This window comes from Hippoglossus stenolepis, chromosome 14, assembly GCF_022539355.2.
Source record: "Hippoglossus stenolepis isolate QCI-W04-F060 chromosome 14, HSTE1.2, whole genome shotgun sequence".
Taxonomy (NCBI): domain Eukaryota; kingdom Metazoa; phylum Chordata; class Actinopteri; order Pleuronectiformes; family Pleuronectidae; genus Hippoglossus; species Hippoglossus stenolepis.
Window position 1 is genome coordinate 17747388 of NC_061496.1, and position 17697 is coordinate 17765084.

Sequence of the window (17697 nt, forward strand, 5' to 3'; positions counted from 1 at the left end):
GTTTTAACAGAATTTTGGGTGGTTATCCGATCAGAAGTTTTTCCCTAGTTTTGCTCACCAAAAGAAAGCTTATGTTTTGTCTGCATTTCTTTGTCAGCAAGACTTTGCAAAAACTACTCAAACAGGCCGATTCTTTAACCTTGTGGAGGTATGTCCTCTCCGAGTGTCCGTATAGCTATGGATGTGTCTTATATCTATTTCCAGGGGGTTAAGGACAATGATTTTTCAGTTTTTTTCTGAATATGTTTGTGTCATTGTAGCAGCACAACCAGCACATATTACAGGATGGGACCCTCATAGTGTGTGAACCACTGAGAGTGAAGCAGCACTGGCCTTTCGATATGTTTTAACACACTATCAGCAGCAACGTTGCATTATTATGGATCATGTTATCCAGCGCCACCTGTCCCACTGGTTGGTATTTCACGTTGGGTTTACAAAGGGATTACCAGTCTGCTGCAAACATCGGGTGGATGAGGGAGAGGGGAATTTTGTGTGTGTGTGTGTGTGTGTGTGTTTCATATAAAAGCCATAAAGCCGTACGCAGGTCAGGCTGTAGCGAGCTCCTCTCATGATAAGCCTCACGCCTCGGAGACTTACACAGATGATGTTATTGACTGAGTTATTGTGACATATGATTTTAAAAAGCCGGAGTGCCTGCAGAGCACAGTGGAACATTGTGAACCGAACTGCTTTCGGCTGAACACAGGACTCGCTCCTTTGAGGATTATCTCTGCGCTCTGGCTTTAATTTCACTGCTGTGCCGGGTCAATTAGAGTTTGTAATTGTAATTCCACTCATTTAGAGTGTTTGATCGCTGCTGTTGAACGGGAATGGAGTGTAATTAATTTGTCTCACTGTCTCTCTCTTTGTCCCTCCCTCTCATTCACATCCCCACCTCCCGCCCCTCCATTCACCATCCTCTTCTCCTTTTCTTCCTCCCATTCTACCCCTTAGGTGTCTGGCCCAGTGATTCAACCCCAGACAGGAGCAGGAGGAAGCAGTGGAGAAGAGGGACATGGGGCTGAACCTGAACCAGGACTGGCTCCTGCCTTTCCTATTCTTGCTGCTGATGATCACTGTGTCACCGATTCACAGCCAGGGATGTCCACAACGTTGCGACTGCATCCCGAAGCTCAAGACCGTGTCGTGTTTCGGCAAACGCCTGTCCGCACTGCCAGAAGGCATCCCACAGGACTCCAAGATCCTGGATCTAAGTGGAAACAAACTCCGCTGGGTGGAGCACGGAGACCTGCTTTCGTATCCCCGCCTTGAAAAGCTGGACTTGAGTGACAACATGATTAGTGCCCTAGAACCGAATGCTTTTTCTACTCTCCAGAACCTGCAGTCGCTGTCGCTGAGGGGCAACCAGCTGAAACTGGTCCCAATGGGGGCTTTCTCACGTCTCTCCAACCTGACGTCACTGGACCTCAGTGGGAATAAGATCGTGATTCTTTTGGACTTTACTTTCCAGGACCTGAAAAGCCTAAAAAACTTAGAAGTTGGAGACAATGATCTGGTTTATATCTCCAACAAGGCCTTCCTGGGTCTCGTGGGGCTGAAGGAGCTGACCATCGAGAGGTGCAACCTGACGTCTGTGTCCAGCCAGTCTCTCTCTTATCTGCATAACCTGGTGACTCTGCGGCTCCGCTACCTCAGCATCTCTGCCTTAGAAGACCAGAACTTCCGCAAGCTGGGAAACCTGAGGGGGCTCGAGATCAACCACTGGCCCTTTCTGGAGCACATTTCCCCTCACAGCCTGCAGGGGCTTAACTTGTCCTGGTTGTCTATCACACACACTAACATCACGTCTGTGCCGACCTCCGCCCTGCGCAGTCTGGCCCACCTCACCAGCCTCAACCTCTCCTACAACCCCATCTCTGTGTTGGAGTCCTGGGCGCTGCGGGACCTTGTCAGGCTGAAGGAGCTGCATATGGTCAACACGAACCTGGTAGTAGTGCAGCCATACGCACTGGGCGGTCTAAGGCAGATCCGCCTTCTTAACCTCTCCACTAACAGCCTGGTGACCCTGGAGGAGGGAGCGTTTCAATCTGTCAACACTCTGGAGACACTGCGTCTGGATGGAAACCCTCTCGCCTGTGACTGCCGCCTGCTCTGGATCCTCCAGCGCAGGAAGACCCTTAATTTTGACGGTGCCTCCCCGGTGTGTATGACGCCTGTCGAGGTGCAAGGACGGGCACTCAACGCCTTCTCTGACTCGGCCCTCTTTGACCACTTCACTTGCCAGAAGCCCAAAATCCGCAACAGGAAACTGCAGCAGATAACTGCCCGCGAGGGACAGGTGGTGTCGTTCATATGCAGAGCTGAAGGCGAGCCTATACCAGTGGTATTCTGGATCTCCCCTCAGCGCCGCCGCATCACCACAAAGAGCAGCGGGCGCTTAACTGTGTTACCAGAAGGCACGCTAGAAATACGGTACGCCCAGGTGACAGACAGTGGAACCTACATCTGCATAGCCAGTAACGCTGGTGGAAATGACACCTATTTTGCCACTCTGACAGTGAGCGGGCTGCCGCTAGACGCAGCCCTCATGGCCAACCGCACTTACTATGCCGGGGATCTTAATGACACTAATCTAAACGACACCAGAGTCTTCTTGAAGTTTACCCTGGACCTCAAGACCATCCTCATATCCACAGCTATGGGCTGCATCATGTTCCTGGGTGTGGTCCTGTTCTGCTTCATCCTGCTGTTTGTGTGGAGTCGAGGGAAGGGGCAGCACAAGAACAATTTCTCGGTGGAATACTCCTTCAGGAAAGTGGAGGGACCTGCTGCGAGCGGAGGACAGGGCGGGGCGCGCAAGTTCAACATGAAGATGATTTGATCATGTGGGACCGATTTTTTCTTTTTAGTATTCTGTCCGTGATGCTGTTTACAAGCAGTAGCAAGCTGGGACATAAAAACACTGGAGTGGGCGCCTGCTTGCAAAACATTAGAATTATTTATGGGACGTTTTATCGAGACAAGGTTTTGTTTTTGAAAAAAGACGTATGGGGGGGAAAAAAGGCAATCGGTATGGATTTGAGATAATGTATTTCTACTGCTCTTTATTGCGTGTCCTTGTTATTGTGCAGAGGAAATCTGGATTATATTTAAAGATGTCTTCAATAGACTGTTAAAAACAGACTAAGCAACAATAGCACTCAGAGTCCCAGCAGTCTTTAACCTCCACAGAGCTCTTTGCCAACTCCAGCTCTCTTCCCCACCAGGATCCCTGTCTCTCTTCATCTGTAAAGGACCTCACCTCTCTGCTCCGTCTGTGGTGACTCGAGCTCTCTGTCTCTGAACTCATGAATACATAACAGCTGGGTGGTGCTCAATGATTGCCAAGGACTTGCCAACATGTATTTGACTAGTTTGAGCTATAATACTGCATATTTACACTACAATCAGAACTTTAGAGCATTAATATGTAGAGGCTCTGCTTTCTGAGCCGCTGATGGGTTCGTACAGAAAATACGAATTATACGAAACGACTACTACTCTGCAACACTGCCAATTTGACCATAAAGCACCATCTAATATCACTGTCAGTGCAAAGATGGGGGAGAGAGACGTTTTCATTGGATGTAAGTTGGTCGAGGGTGATTTAATACAAAAGTGGGACTCAGACAGGTCATGTGCACTTGTAAATCAAAACATGCACAATTTTGTTTGTCCACTGTCACACTGTACAAGACTCTTGCCCTGTTAATCTGAAACTCCTGTGTAAAGATGAACGTTGGCTTCTTTCTTTGAATAATGTGAATTATTTGTAAATTGAACATTTGCCGGGATGCGTTTATCCCAATGTTGAATAGATGATACTGTATGAGATTGTATTATATATTTTGTAATCACTGACATCCCTGTCGTTGTTTATAGTAATGTTGACTGATCAGATTTTACTGTCCTACTGTAATTGTACTGTTAACGTCTCTTTTTCAAAATCATTGATATCTAGTCCGGTCATAAACAGAAATTGTACTCTCTCATTGTATCACATCATCAGATCTGCTCGCTCCTTGAGCTCACAACACAAATCACAGGGGGCGTCCATATCGGGTTTTCGTTCGTCGGCCTATTCCTGTCCAGTGTGATACGGGAGGCGTTTGGCTGACCACCAGGGGAAGGAGTTAAGTGGACTCTGATCGGGATCTCGATCTGTTTTTAGACGCGTAGAGAAAAATGCTAATGCGGTATAGACCTAGCAAACTGGAACAGAGGTCATAATGAAACAGAGGCAGTGAGGAGGGGGAGTTTGGGTATTTTAGGAAGACACAGACACTAACAACAAAGGGCTCGGTGCTGGGGTCACAACAACAGGCCACAAAAGGGAGGTGTGCAACGTTTTTGTAGGAGTTTGAATAGATTCGGTTCTAAAGGTGAAATTCAATAAGATGTCATTATTAATTGCTAGTTGCCCTCACATAGAAATCAGAGGTAATATTTATACTTGAGGAATACAGTTTGTATTTGAGAATATGATACATTGTCGTTTCACATGAATTTGCAGTCATGTCCATGGACAATGAAAATGTGTAGTACTTTCTATACCACACTTCAGTATATGTAGAAACCCAGAAACTGGAGTCATTAAATCCACTTTTCCTCATCACCTCAGACATTATTTTGAGAGCGTGAGAACACAGATCAGCTGCATATATAATTCAAAAATGCTCTTGATCTTTTGTCCTATAAACCAATAGCACCAGTTGTGAGATCAGCTGCTTAGGTTCTGCCATTCAACTTTTAAAACTGTTACTCTGCTGCCCTCTGTTGGCAAAAAATGGCAATAATAATAATTAGATTTTCGTAACCATTTTCAAACTTTACGTTACAAATTGCTTTACAATCTCATCAAATCAAACATACTAGTCATACAATCATCAGCAAAAGACTGAATAATGACTTTCTCAACCTGTATATTTGTGCAGTATTGAAAGTGAAAACTCATTTTGTGGAATAACCTAAGTAACATTCCTCACGCAGCAAACAAAGCGTAGAAACTGGAAACAGAGTGGTGGAGCGTGATTCCATGTTCGCTCACATATACTGCACAAGAAGTTATTATTAACCAACTGTGAATATGTTCCTGGACTGATCTGACATCAGTTAAGCTTCCTCTCTGTGATTAACAACTCTGATGTATTTTTAATTCTTCTAATGATGAACTCCTCCTGTAAATATGGAAGCCATTGTGTCTGGAAGTGCTAGACTGTTTTGTATTGTACTGTTTTATAAAAAGGAAGCACACTGTTTATAAAGCATGCTATATTATATGCTATGATGATGTCCTGTCCCATTTCTTTTACAGCTGCTGTCTGATCTCCCCACCCTCATGGTAAACCTCTCACTGTGAGATTCTGTGTTGCAGATTTTTATGGTATGTTTTTCCCCAGGTTTGTCATATTTAAAACATTTTTTAAAAAACAGTTGATTCAGATGAATGAAGGATGTGTTATCTACACTACACATAAATATTAAGTGCTCAAAATAACAAGTTCCTGCCCTGATACACAACAATGATTGAGAAGAGTTATTGCTCATTTTGTGTATTCATCAAAACACAAGATAAAAAAATATATAACATTTCTGTAAACTGGTACAAATATTTACAATTAAGTTGCATGTATTTGTTGTTGGCTTTCTACATCACAACCATTTAACCATTTTGCTGTTATGACTATATTCAGTGATATTCAAATGTCTCAAAGTTTCCACCTTCACTCATTAAAATGATCATGATATAGGTATTCTGTGCTGACATGGTGAGAATATTTTCAATACAGTTCTAATATCTTTCTAAACTATTTATCCAGTTTTGTTTTTTCACATAACTCAGAAGAAATGTAAAAAAAAGAGGCTATTTCTAGTTATCCCAAGGGACATGTATAGGGGGGTCCCCTGGATATTAGAAGAGTGTCATTGAGTGTTTTAATACATTGTAACTTGTTAAACTAAACTGAGCCTCATCACTGGGTAACTGAATTCATACTTAACTTATGACTTGTAACTGCTGAAGTCAAAGATAAATAAGAAGTGGTGTGCACTTCAGGGACGCCTTAAGGAGGAAGTAGAGCATGCGGCAGGAAGATGTTCAGCACCCAGTATATTTATGTATATTTATCAAAATATCTTCTTCATTAGCCCCTTCTATTCAAAAGTGTTACTTGTCACACTGTTTTTTTGTTTGACTCCAGGAGGCTGTTTTATATTATTTTTTTTAAATATGTGCTGAAATTGGAGTTTGATTTATTTATATGTATATATACACACACACAAAATAATCTCTAGGGTTATGCAAAAATCAACGTGTGAATTAGACACTTGAAACCTCTAGTTTACATAAGCTAAGAACAGACATTCCCGTAGACCGTGAAATATGTGACCTGGTGAGTTGAGCACATTAACAGATATTCATGGTTTGTGATATATAAGTTTTTGTGCACCAAACTTTTCTGTGAAAGTACAGAGTATTCTTATATGTCTTAAAACATGTCTGCATTAGATCTTTGAAATATTTTCTATTGTTCAAACAGGCCATGAAGTCCTGCACTCTAAAAAGACATGTTAGTACAGAAAGGTAAAAAAGGTGTGTGAAGAAATACCATAAGGTCCTCTGGTGCTGGGGGAATACATTTTGATAGAAAAAAGAAAGGCACTCCTGCTGTGGAAAAATAAAAAAGTCTATGTTAGTGTGGCGAAAGCATGGCAAAGATATTAAAAAAAATGCCCCTGGCCCTCATCAGGGTGACTAACCTGAAGTCAAGACCAATATAGGCCTGGGAGATACAGATCTATACAGCACATTAAAGACACAAGAAGACATTAACACATCCACGCTAACTAGCAAACCTAGTTATAAAAGGAAGAATAATCATCTTCTTTATTAAGACCAAGAAAAACATGACCTAAACATGTAGCTTGTTTGAATCCCACGAGTCTTCAATACAGCGTCAGTGCTCCTATAACACAGATCAGGAAATGACATGAACACCATTCCTATAAATGCAAAAACAAAAAAGTTCATGTTTAATCATATGAGTTGAATGATGAATAACTAAGAGTACCAAAGTAACAGGGCTCAAGGATTTACACCTGTTAAAAACATGTCTGACTCATCTGACTACATCAGGGGTGGGGGGCTTCCAGACTGGAGGAGGACCACAAGACAGTCTGATCTGGCCCAGGAGACAAATACATATATGCAACTCAGAAACTCAAACACACACAAAATTCTCCTGAAAGCAAATACTGTATTATAAGAAAATAGTGGACTTCAGGGTGGTGTCATTGCCTGTGAGGTCACACTCAAGGTGAACAAAACACATGAACCAAGATTTGGAAGAAGAAATATTAAAAACCAGCAAATGGGCTTGTGGGTTGATGAAAAAGACGAGCGTCCTTACAGCTGGAAACACTGAAATGTTTGGAGACATGGACACTCACGATCGCTTGCTGATTGGGTCTTTTCAGTCACAACCTCGTCTTCCCCGATTTATCACATCATTTTGTTTTGAAGAACTATCACTGAGCAGATTATTGATATAGAATGAGGTATTGAAAGGACACTTCAAGACACTGCAAAAAAAAATTCAAATTTCCTCTCTGGTCTGTGATTATACAGAACACATCCGGACTCATCATTTTTATGCATGGATCACTTTTGACGTGGGAGAAATTGTCTGTGCTAACAAGCATGCAATGACAAGAGCAAGTGTGACCTCCTGGGACTCCTCCAGGAACTTAATGAATAATTTGACGACGTGAAAAGCAAACAAAAAGAGCTGCACATATTTGTTTGAGCGAGTTCAAATAAAACTAGTGGATGTGCTACAACACTAACCTGAGGTTAGAAATTGTTTGGAACAGCCTACAACTGTGAGCAGGACTCTTGCAAAGCCGGTATTTTCTGCAACTCAGCAAATAAAAGTAGACGCTCTGCTTACTATTGATACCTGCAGGCGGAATGGTCATGTGAAATGTGTTTTCAGGTTTGTTTAAGTAGAGCTTTTAAAATTATCTTCAAGACTTTCACGACTGACTGATCGCAATGCAGAAAACCATCTGGAAGTAGCATCGCCATCACTACCATGTGACACCAGAAGCCACACCAAAGAGAAGCCATTCCAACCATAACATTGAAGAGGTTTGTGTGACTTGTGTCTTTGAAGAATATTATAGTGGCCCTTGATATGAAATGGGCTCCAAACCTCTGTTGCTATGTACTGTACTTATGGCTGATGGCTTTTAAATACACATGTTGGTTTCGTAATAAGTCGCTAAGCTGTTTCCCTTCTTGTTGTCTTGATCCAAAATCTAAATCACTCGCCCCTGCTCAGCATTTTTATCTGATGGAATGATAAGATGAGGCGTCTGCGTTCATGTGTCTCCACTCATTCCTTCAGGTTTTCTTCTCCTTTTCACAGCTCTAACTCTTTACTGTGTCATGTCCTTCTCATATTTTACTCATTAAAATTTCTGGTAATCGGAGAAGAAAAGGATAGTGACAAGAATGTCTTGAAAGCTGCTTTGAAACAACATGATGTGACTCAGACAGATACTTTTTTTTTTGAATTACCCTGCTCACAGCTTTTCCTCTTAATGTTTCACTTAAGTTAATGAAAAGCATATTTACTCCATATAAGGTTATTATTTTTCATTTGTATGCATTCATCAAAACACGAGTAGCAAGAGTAAAGATTTATAAATAGCTTTGCATAAACATGTTTATCAAACAATAATGTTAATGTTACCCTCATTAAACTTTACTTACTGAAATTGACACCAGGTTCTTCCTGTGAAATTCAAATTAGACCTTTAGCAAAACACATGTTACTGGGAAATGACTCTCTATTCCCTTTTTCTTTGTTCTGTGTATCAAGAGTTGACTGTGACCTATGCATTTCACATGAGGTGTCATCAACCAAGCATAACACACTGACAGACACTGTCAGACTGTGAAATTAGGATATTAATCACATGGGTCTGCCCTACATGTTATTCATTTAATTTATTTTAATTTATTTGTACTTTAACACTATATATAGCAGTGGTAAAATGCACAGTGCTCTGAAACCCTCCCTTCAAGGAGCTCTTATATTTGCTTAAGAGACTAAATGTACTGACACTTAACTTCTTCTTTAACAAAGGTATTTCCATCTACATGATGTTAAGTCTGATAGGTGACTGCAATGGGGTGTGTGTGTGTGTTTACTCTTGTACTCATATCTTTGTGAGGACCAATTTGAGCCTACAACCTACGAATGAGGACATTTTGGCCGGTCCTCACTTTCTGACCCACCTTTAATGGACTGTCTGGGGGTTAAGACTTGGTTTTAGGGTTAGGTTTAGAATTAAGTTTATGTAAGGGTTTGGGTTAGGGCTTTGGTTACGCATTTAGTGTCCTCACTAAGATAGACGTACAAACAGTGTGTGTGTGATGACACATTTCGTGTCGCACCGGTGTTGAGACGTGGTGTCTATTTGGAATTATAGTGGTTAGTAGGTGTTGAACAAACAATTGACCTGCAGATCAGAAGATAAGCTGAAATAAAACATTTACCAAGAATTTAGGTTTCTTGAGTCACTAGGAAAAATATAGTAACATTACTGTAAAGTCAGTTTCTGTTCTGCTGTTTGTAAAACAGCTAACTTTGAACTGGCCGATAATTTCAACCCCTTGAGCTCTGATGATCATTTTGAAGTTGTTACAGCAGCTGAGAGCTGTAAACTGAAAACTCAAACATTTAACTTCAGTGAAAATGCAAATAAATAGAAAGTAATTTGCTCAAGTACGAGTTGAAGTCCCACTTAAAAGTAACTTAGTACTTGCTTTTAAATGTATTTAAAGTATTAAAAGTCAAAGCTCTTGCTAAGTATAGCCTCCTCCCTAATGCTGTCATACACAAATAGTACAGAGTTTATTATATTAATGAAGAATGCTGCAGATTATGCTGCTGAAAAGACTATTCATTATTACTATTCATGATTTATGATGATTTATAACCCTAACCCTGACCCTCTTCTAAATCTAATTGAATCTTATTCTAATGTTACCTTCCCACTCTGATTGGATCCTAATGGGAAATTCCTGTGACGACCTGCACCTCATCGCCAATCACTCACCCAGTATACACACACCTGCTCACACATCTCTTCCCTGCCAGATTCTCGGTGTACTGTACTTGTACTTCCTTGTGTAGCCCTCCTGTGTATGACCATTACCCTGTAAGTTTTGGTGCCTTGTTCTGGTTTTTGACTTGTTGGATTCCCTGTAATCTTCTTCTTCCCATGTGTGACCTCTGTATGAGTTTTGCCTGATTCCTCCGTTGTCCAGTCATCAGTACAGAAAGTTGTCCGACAGATATTTGCTGACATATGTAGCTGAGTAAAAGTGAAAAGTAAATAAATCCACTTAAGAAAATTGCAGCTACATGACACAAATAAATGATGTATCGGCTCAAATGTTCAGATTAATAATTTTTTAATGCTCAATGCCTAGATTAGCATATAAGGAAACATATGCATATATTTAATTGACTCCTTTTGTATTCAAATGTGCCATAATTCATAAAATCTAATTATTTAGTTAGACTTAAATTTGGCATTGATTGGCTTATGGACACTTTAAAAAAAACTGCTGTTAAAGCTTTCTTGGCTATGCTTCATAGTCAAACCCTCAGCAGCTGATAAGTTATTGCATTTCTGTAAAAAGTAGTGTTAGAAAAAAAGTAGTTAGTACTCAGTAGTCATCATTAGTGTAGTGTTTGGCCCTGAGGCTTTGGCTTTGACCCAGGAGGACTGGCACTGTCGAGTTAAAAAAATGTTAACTAGACAAATAGACTAGTTGGCTGCTGTTTCTGTCATGTTTTACTTTGGGTCTCTCTGTAGTCTGAAGCTTCAGCTCTGTAGGAGTTGGTCTCTGTATCTGGGCACAGCTTTTTGTGTATGAATAACTTTACACAACCCTATCTGTTTGTTGGTTGGGGTGTTTTTTTTTTTGTTAGCAAGATTACACAAAAACAATGAATATGTTTCCATGAAACTTGGTGGGAGGCTGCAGTAAAAGTCAGGGATGAAGCCATTAAATAAATACAAAAATCAGATGCATTTAGGTAACTGTGTGGAGCCTAAATCTAAGGGGCCATTCTGTGCCTCTAGCCTATTAAAAGATTTAACACACTGTTGTCACATTACGGTAGAAGCTGACTATATCTGCCCACACAGGAAAACGACATCATGCTTCAGTGTTTCCATTTAGAGGAGGGTTGCAACCACTTCCCAGGTGAAGCCTTATAAATGTCAATATATAAAAATGTTAAAATAATTGAGCGACATGTTTTCAATATTGCTTTTCAGTCTATGAAAGAGAAATACTTCATTCTACAATAACCCAGTCAAAACTAAAGTTTTGTTAATTCATGGTAAAATCATCTTACTGGTCAGGTGTTAAATGATTCCAGACGCTAAGACACAATATCTCTTTGAACGTTTATTGTACACATTACATATCTACATGGATCTGTGTTGGGTGACAGAGTGAGATGAGAGGTCAGACGGTAAAGGCATCTATAGCAGCCTCTCACACATAACATACTGGTCAGCAGGGGTGTTTCAAGGTATTTTGGGGACCCCCGGTAAAAGGGACCCGGGGGAGCCATACACAATTACTGTGGACTAATGTAACCAGACGTTCTTTGGGCTCAGCTCAGAGCTGAGAGCTCAGAACAATTGCCAACCTTGTTGCAACAATCCTGTTGGTCAGAATGTGTCTGTGGGGGGGCTTCACATCAGAAAAGCAGATCAACCCCACTTATTGTGTCAGAAAGCTTTATACATAAAGTCACAAAGTACATATAAGAACGTCTCTCATATCACTGCTGGTTCACATTAGCACGTAGGTCCATCAAAAAAAAAAAAGTCAATCCTGATTAAACTGACAGTTCTGATCTACATATGTAAAAACAAAGAAAAGGCCTGAGCAGTGGTGGAATGTAACACTGTACTTTTACTTCATTACTGTAATTAAGTTTTTCATGTATCTGTACTTTACTTAAGGAGATTTATTTTCAAGTAACTGTCACTTATATTCCACAACATATATCAGCAAATATCTGTTCTATTCACTACACTGTAAGATGCAGTAGAATGTTTCATGTTCAGATTCTTTTATATATATATATAAATAAGTAATTGATAAAGAGAGATGAATTGATCCACTGACCCAATCAGATCAGACACATAACATTAGACCCCGCCTCCTGCCGCAGCAGCATCACTGGTGAAGAAGAAACACCTGAAATGGATTCAGAAGAGACTGAGCCTCAAAATGATCTAGTAGACTGCTAGTATTTTAAGTACTTTCACTTTTAATAATTTATTATATTTAAGACTAAGTACTTAATTATTACTCAAGTAGAAAAGTTAAGTTGAGTAGTTCCTCCACAACTGGGCGTGAGGCTTGTTTTGCTGCTTGATGTGGCTTGATTATTTGCAGTCCTCCAAAGTGAGAATGTTGAGCTGAGATCTGTGGTTACTGTGACCTCATTCAAAATCCACATCTCCACACCTGCTTTAACAAAGCTCTGTTTTCGGGACGTAGCACAGCGTGCTGTAAATGCTTACTGACTTTTTGGGACGGCAATATGTTGTTTGTTTGGTTGTAGTGTGAATGATCCGAATGTAGAACTGTGAACTTCAGAGGTCAATCAGATCACAATATGGCCTCAATGCATCTTGGGTGCATGTACTCCTGTCCGACTGCAGTCGAATCATCCAAAATGTGTTTTAATGCCAGTTGTATATGTTTGCTACGACACAAAACAAGGATTGTGTGGAGGTTGAATCGCTTTGTGCAGTGCTTCTTTAAAAACAGCATACATGTGCCATCAATTTACAAAAATAAACCTCTTAAACTTTCTGCATCCACAGGAATATTTAACGGGAAATGAAGAGAAATTAACTTTACATCTCTCAATCCATCAATCCAACAAGCAGCAGATTGGACAGTCAGTCAGAGGTGTTTATATGTTTGCTGGCGATTTTTTGAGGTGGAGTGGAGCATGACGTGGACAGCACCCCAGGGACCTGCTGCTCCTCTTCATCTGAGGTGACTCTCCTGGCGATGGGTTTCAGCAGAGAAGCTCCCAGCTGGGTTGAATGGGTGGGCGAGAGAACGAGGGGAGCGACAAGGCCAGAGCTGCTACTACCGCCACATGTGTTTAAGTATGGATAACCTCTCATGGTATGGAGGGCATATGCAGGAATGAAAAGGGGGTGAGAAGGCACAAAGGAAGAGTCTCTGACACCCCTGTAGTAGTCCCTCTGCAGGGGCACGTGGTGGCTACTGCTGTTGACGTGGTGTTGCAGTGGGTTGTTCTGGTGAACAGTGTGTGCTGCAGGGCGAACCAGGCCAAAGTGGAGCTTGATGGCCATTAATTCAGCACTGAGTCTGGCATTTTCTTCTTTCAGGGCCATGAAATGAGTCTCCAGCACGTAGTCGTGTATCCTTCTCTTCACCCGGGACCGTTTGGCTGCCTCGTTGTTCTTTTGACGTTTCTCCCAGTAGAGGGCATCCTTCTTCTCCTCAGGTATGAACTCCCTTTTGCGACGGGGTCCTTTATTCACCAGCTCATTTTCCACTTGTGAAACATGGCTGTCATGGCCTCTGTGAAAAGCTACCGAGAGATGCTCCATGGTCGTCGAAATATTAGTAACAAACAACAGTGACCTGAAATCAAAAAGAACAGAGGAAGCTTTTTAGTCTGGTGTCGGAGCCTGAGTGATACAGCCACTTCATTCTTGTGTAACCTTATCTAATGTTTTACCTCATCCTGCTGTATGTTGGTTTGTTCATCACTGAAGTTTAATAGTAGAATAGATTAGTCTGATGTTGAGGTTTATTCATTATGAGAACAACACAAAACCACAGGTAGGGGGGCGGAACTAGGCTCTGTACTCACCCAGGAGGGAGCCCATAACCCAATTCTTTTCTTTTTCTTTTCAAATGAATGTCATTTCACTATCACAGTTGTATTGTCTCAGCATATCAAATTCTACGGTTTTCCTTAGACCTCTCACAGTATTTCTGAAGTGTTGTCTGTCTGGTCCCCGTCGAAGGGCCCCTTGACCTTCAGTTACTGTTTTCATGGACTTGTTTCTTTGAAAAATGCGACAACATAACACTACATGAGTAGTTTGACATAGATTACTACAAGTGGCAGAAATATCTAATGTAGACCTGTGACCTGCTGTGAATTTAATTGGTTGGTTTCACTGTGATACAGTCTTCACTCCCAAAGAAAACAAAAATCTGTTGTATAGATATGTTGAGGTGGAGAAGCATTTTTGAAAATCTTGCAGGTTCGCCAGCTTGAGAGAAAAACCACAACATTGACATTGACTTGTCATGTCCACCAAGGAGGTTATGTTTTCACTACTGTCTGTTTGTTGGTTGGTTTGTGAGCAAGATTATACAAAAAACTGATTATGAAAGAACTCTGAAACTGAAAGTCGCGACTTGGTGGATTTAAATGTAGCTTTGTACATGTGAAGGCTTTTCTCAGCCACTTTATGGTAACAAATAGAGCTAGAAAGGAGTAACTAGCACCAATGTGTGTCTGAGAATTTAATGTGGCCTCAGATAAACAATGCCTAAGATTATAGCATCGTATTGTCTATGATTCAGCTGGCATAAATGTTGCTTTTCATATTCAGTGTTTATGAACACAATTACTGACAACATGACTCTTTTGCATGCAACTCTGTCTCACTCCAACATTCAAACCCACCACCCAACGTCACCTCCCACCTAACTCGACCACATGAGATGAGGTGTCAGGAAACATCTGTTCGACTGAAGAACAACAACTAATGCGTCTGAGCATCAGTGTGCATACAGCAGCAATGATATCATTTATATTTCCAACATCAGCCACTGGTCTGATTCACACATTGTTGAGAGTTCGCTATAGTTTGTACAGATAATCTGACATATTAGATGTTTGCTAAATTACATATTAATGATATTGTGTCGTATTCAAACAAGCAAAACATAATATTAACTGATAATGATGCACAAACCTTTTTGTTCCAACAGAGAAATTTCTTTTCGACAAGGTTTTGTTGTGCAGAAATTTGTTCCAGTTGAGTGGAGATGCAGTTAATTGTGCTCGTTATATATAAATTATATAAATTCAACTCTCAACCACGCATGGACCCAGATTTAAAAACAGCCATCTCTTTGTTCGACTGTGAGACTGACAGTGTTGTGCGTTTCTGTCTCCCCCACCCTCGTCTCTGATCTAAGTATCCACCCTGTCATCACTTCCCCTTTCCACCTCTTCTATCGACTTGTTTCACTTCATATGCATTCTGGGGACGTAAAGGCAACCATACAGGGTTTGTCCATTTTGTAATCCTGACAAAACCAGTTTTGAAAAACCAGACAGAGAAATAAATGCAGCTTAAAATTGATTATTTCACTTGGGTTTGTGGGTTGTTTGCTTGAACATTGTAATAAAACCCCAGCGGCCACCTGACAGAAACGCACACAGACTGACCCACACGTCATGTGCCCCTCGCTCCTTATATCATGCAGAATAGGTGATAGCGGATGTGTTCATTTCTAATCAGACATAACAAAATACTTGATGCATGTCACACCTCGTGAATGAGCTGCAAAATAAAGTGTCACTTAGGATTTCACACATTTAGAACTTTAGCACAAACCAGAACCTCACAGGCCATTACCTCATTAATGATCACATAGTTTCCTGTGTAATCTTCTTAAAGCATCTTTCCCCTCGCTGATCATCTACTGTCATACTTTGATGTGCCAGTGAGACTGAGCCATAGGCATCAAAACAGAAGATTCAAAGAGACCGTGCGCCCTGTGTGCTGTGGTGCGGACGTACACAAGGTTAAAAATATTCAGGCCTGTGCCCAGCGAGAACAAAACTCCTGTAAGACCACATATTTGTATCTCTGTGTGAGAACGTGCACACTGCATGTACCAGTGTGTGATGCACTGGTATATGCAGCACAGCAGGAAGAGAGAACAATAATTATACAGGGACACTGCTCACTACTCTGCTGCTGCACATATGCACCTGTTTCACACTGACTAATTTTAGCCTGTTAGCCTTTTAGTAATGAACTCTCAAACTTCTTCTTTTCTCACACTCACTGCTGTGCACTCTGCCACCCATTGTAAAAATAGTGGTCTTTCCCAAACTGCCATCGGGGTAATTCAAGTGAATGAATGCCCTCTTGGGGAAACTGGCACAGTTCTCTGTTAATGCATCCCCGAAGGACAGTGTAAATAACTCATAGTGCCATTCAATAAAGGTATGTATGGCATTGACCACAATATTCTCACTGTTCTTGCAGAGCAACAGAGGTGGTGTAATAGATGAACACAAGATAAATGAGCAATATTTAGATAAATTCTGTCTTTTACCATGATAAAAAAGATATGGTGTTTTACTTTTGAGAGCACATACAACATAAACCTAAACCTCTAGATTTGTATTTAAAAAATACAGATGAGACATGATACAATGAAAACCCTTGATATGAACTTTTTCGTAAAGGGCTGAAAGGTTTCATATGGAACAGAAACTTATAGTTCTCGGTTTTCGCTCTGTGTTAAAACAGCAAAGTCAGATATTGATGGTGCACTTACAACGACACAAACTGTTTATTCCAATTAGCTTTGTTTTGGATCATCCGGACGTACAGTCATCTCCAAATGGATTGAGGTGACTTGAGATCATGTTTCAAAGTAATGTGTAAACTATCTAATTTAAAACAATCATCCATTAAACACCATCTAATCCCACTGTACACTGATGACACTCTGACTTATTTCACATATATTTACAACTTTAGAAAATGTTTCCTCTTCACATAATAATAATAACAATAACACTTGAGTTTTTTATTTCTTATGAATATGACCGTGAGATTATTTTTCAAGTAACATTGAAACTATTGAAAGGTTCGATTAATTACATGGAGCCTAAGTGAGTTCATGAAAAATGACCAACATCCTATTGTAAGGTGGACTCACAAAAGAAACCCGACAGAAATACAAACAGACAAATCTGTAGTCTGTCAAATTTGACTTTTCACAAGCAACTCTTCCTCTTTCTCAAACGGTTTCTTGCCAGATAACACGGCAACATTTTCAGGTAATAGGCTACAAATAAATTCATTTTACTTGATAGTATATATTTATGTGTCGATATATACACATACATACTGATAGTGCATGTATAAAAGCCTTCAGTCATAAACCTGGGGTTAAACCTGCCTAGACACACATACTGTCCCAAATCAGTTCAAAAAGAGCCGGTGGCCTTACCTTCAACTGCTGCGTGCAGAAAGTCCACTGCTGCTGAGGTGCCTGGGAACTAATGCAGAGATATGACGCCCTCATCCACTACTCATATACAACTGATATACACTGAACTGTGTGTCATGCGATTGATGCACTTGAAAGCAGAAGGTGGCTCCTCACCTTTCAGTCCTACCTTCTCTCTCTTCTCTCTCTTCTCTCTCTTCTTTTCTATCTCACTCTTTTCTGTGTTGTTTTCTGTTACTCTGGCGGTCCATCTCTTTTGTCAATGTAAGTAAATCAGTGCTGTTGAATTTAATTGTATTTGCTGTTTCGTTGTGTTTGGTGTGTGA

At 40.7% G+C, this 17697-nt stretch overlaps 2 protein-coding genes across 2 annotated transcripts in view; one reads left to right on the forward strand and one right to left on the reverse strand.

The window, feature by feature from the left end:
- Positions 1-5287, forward strand: part of lingo3a (leucine rich repeat and Ig domain containing 3a) — a 35748-nt gene extending 30461 nt beyond the window's left edge. The window contains exon 2 of the mRNA XM_047343217.1: positions 958-5287. Within this exon, the coding sequence (XP_047199173.1) occupies positions 1019-2845 (1827 nt within the window). The 5' untranslated portion in view covers positions 958-1018 and the 3' untranslated portion in view covers positions 2846-5287. The remainder of the gene's footprint in view (positions 1-957) is intronic.
- Positions 5288-11484: 6197 nt separating this feature from the next.
- nfil3-4 (nuclear factor, interleukin 3 regulated, member 4) lies at positions 11485-17464 on the reverse strand. Its single transcript, XM_047343142.1, has 2 exons — positions 17372-17464; positions 11485-13735 (listed from the first exon to the last, which is right to left on the reverse strand). The coding sequence occupies exon 2, from the start codon at positions 13699-13701 to the stop codon at positions 13015-13017; it is 687 nt and encodes a 228-aa protein (XP_047199098.1). The 5' UTR covers positions 13702-13735; positions 17372-17464; the 3' UTR covers positions 11485-13014.
- Between the last annotated feature and the right edge of the window lie 233 nt (positions 17465-17697).

Bases quoted from the DNA above. Each gene is read 5' to 3' on its own strand.
- nfil3-4 (XM_047343142.1), bottom strand. From the start codon at position 13,701: ATGGAGCATCTCTCGGTAGCTTTTCACAGAGGCCATGACAGCCATGTT.